At 42.0% G+C, this 2,488-nt stretch overlaps 1 protein-coding gene across 1 annotated transcript; it reads right to left on the bottom strand.

Moving 5' to 3' along the window:
* Positions 1-329: 329 nt before the first annotated feature.
* LOC110934171 (ethylene-responsive transcription factor ERF054) lies at positions 330-809 on the bottom strand. The gene has a single exon (XM_022177359.1). It carries the CDS (start codon positions 807-809, stop codon positions 330-332), a length of 480 nt encoding a protein of 159 aa, XP_022033051.1.
* Between the last annotated feature and the right edge of the window lie 1,679 nt (positions 810-2,488).

Here is a 2,488-nt window from a genome sequence, read left to right as displayed (position 1 = left end):
TCAACCAACCATATGGAGTTTATGCAGTAGCAGCAGCAGCTAGTTTATGCAGAAGGTTTATAGTTACCATCTGTGAAAGCTGAGCTTGATTACTACGTAGTCATTGATCGTCAACTTGGGCGTTGTGCCAGGTTACGAGTGGACAAAGGAGCTAGAAATAGAGTGGCCATTACATTTCATAAGAGTGCCTGTTTGGGTTGGCAAAAAGCCTTAAAACCTCAGATTTTGATCGTCAACAGGCACCCGAGGAGGAGTTGCAAAACAAGTATTGAACAAATGTCTGGTTAAATCATCAAGATTAGATTAGATTAATTATTTACTACCAACCACTAGTTGTTGTTGTTATTGTTGATGAAAAGATGGGGGAAATTAAGCTTAGCTTTGGAGCCGTAAAAGTTAAAAGCTTCTCGATCGTAAACCAAAGCGGCTTCCTCCGGTGACTTATATGAGCCCAGCCATACCCGACCATTAGCATAAGGTTCACCAGGACGCGCATGTGGATACCTAATTATAGCCGTGAACCACTTATCCAGAATACGACGCGTCTTAACACCCCTCCGCTTCTCCACCCCAACCTGCGACCGCCGCCTATCCACACCCATCCGCCTCTCGCCACCGGTCCGCGATGATCGCCTATCGACATCGATCCACGCCGACGTGTTGCTCACACCGATGAAATTCTTCCACGAACATTGCTCCACCTCTTCTTCTTCCTTCTTCTCCAACACTTCTTCCTTCTTCAGCTTCACTGATGTATCCTCCAGCTTCATCGCCGGAAAAAGCTTTGAGATTTCAGATACTGACGACATCGCCGCCTCTTCCTTTTCTCTTTCTTTCTTTCTTTCTCAGGATTTTGAGACAGAAAAATAAAGTGATGGCAATATGGGTTGGGTAGTTGGGTACCCATACTCTAACCCGGTCCAATTTCAGTCGGGTATTTTCCCATCGGATGGATCTCTGGTATACTTTTTGCCTTTGACACTTTTGGCTTTCTAACGCCAGAAACTATCAAATTCCTGACCAGGGTTCAACGGGTCATCCACAACAATTGCTCAGCCTCAGCGGGACGGAGTTTTGTCTTTGGTAGATTAGGGTTTGCAATTCAGAAAGGGGTGGCGGCGCAACTTGTTGTCCGTCTACCTTTTGTCGTGATGTAACTTGGCAAGTATGAATGAAATCGATATTGTGTTTTAAAAAAGAGTTTTAAAAATCTTACAAAAACAATATCAATTTTAAACCACCTCAACTAGTTTAATACTCGTCCGGTGTACGGGTTACGTTGATGTATTATATTGTAACAACATGAATTACAAAACACTATCAAAATGTTCTTTTATGTAAAAGAGATCATACGTGTATTTAAATTCATCTAAAAAATATTATCTGTCACAAAAATAATTGACATTAACTTCTCTAGGAAGAGAGTTTTAGTGGTGACACATCCATATTTCTCTCTGTAATTTTGTGTTTTAATAAGTGTTACATATAACAAACCTCGAAAAACACCCCTGAACGCCCTAATAATACCCCGTATACACATAAGCGGGCCCCATTAACCTTAATTTCATTAAAAAACAAATAAAACAAAATTCTTAGGTCACGCGCGGGCCACGACAGGGTTATCCCTGTGGTTCGTGGGGCGCGACCGAGAGTTGCTTGTCGGACACCCCATATCGCCACGTGTCCCCCTGCGTGTGAGACCTACTTGGTGATCTGCCACCCTAGCCGTAGCTAGGGTGTTCCTCGTGGGGCGCGATAGAGAGAGGAAGAGGGCTCGCGGGGCGCGAGCGAGCCCTGGATCAGCCTATATAAGAAGCTTTTCAGCTTCAGTTTTCAATCGCTCAAATCTTCTTTCTCTCTCAGACTTCTAGTGGCAAAATTATCGGGTATTATACCCCTAAAACACGAAGCTCTGCCTCGTTGTAAGTATTATAACCCCCCGATCACTAATTCGTTACCCTACCCGATTGATCTAGGGCTCCGTAACGCATGTCGAGGCTCTACCTGACTAAGTTCGTTGGAGTTCTGTCTCGTGTTGTATGGCTAATGTGATTTCGTGTGCATTGTTTGTTTTTAATAGAAAATAGTCAGGAAAAGCAACAGGAAGATATAGAAACACCTAAGTCTACAAAGTGAGTCATTCTCTTTTTCTACCAAACTGTTTTTACAAAACCTCAAATATTTTCAGTTATACTTATAGTGATTGAGTCTTTGTATTCTACAATTGCCGCCGGTATGTGGGGTTTTGTATACACTGCTAGTAAAACATTACTATTGGACAATGAGTTAGCCAATGAGTAATATGACCACAGTCATGGAACTGCCAACATGACAAATACTGAATGAGTATATTGGTAGAAATAAACATTGTAATCGCTCTCAATACTGTAAAGATATAAAAGCTTGTTTTGATTAAACTGGGATGCACTCGCCAGTATTTCTTGCTGATAAAATTTTTTTAAAATGCGTTTCAGGTAACTTAATGTGA

The sequence above is a fragment of the Helianthus annuus genome, chromosome 4, assembly GCF_002127325.2.
Source record: "Helianthus annuus cultivar XRQ/B chromosome 4, HanXRQr2.0-SUNRISE, whole genome shotgun sequence".
Taxonomy (NCBI): Eukaryota; Viridiplantae; Streptophyta; class Magnoliopsida; order Asterales; family Asteraceae; genus Helianthus; species Helianthus annuus.
This window is presented reverse-complemented; position numbering and strand designations above follow the sequence as displayed.

What these genes read in the sequence shown, in the direction of transcription:
- LOC110934171 (XM_022177359.1), bottom strand. Translation starts at nt 809, where the DNA reads ATGTCGTCAGTATCTGAAATCTCAAAGCTTTTTCCGGCGATGAAGCTG.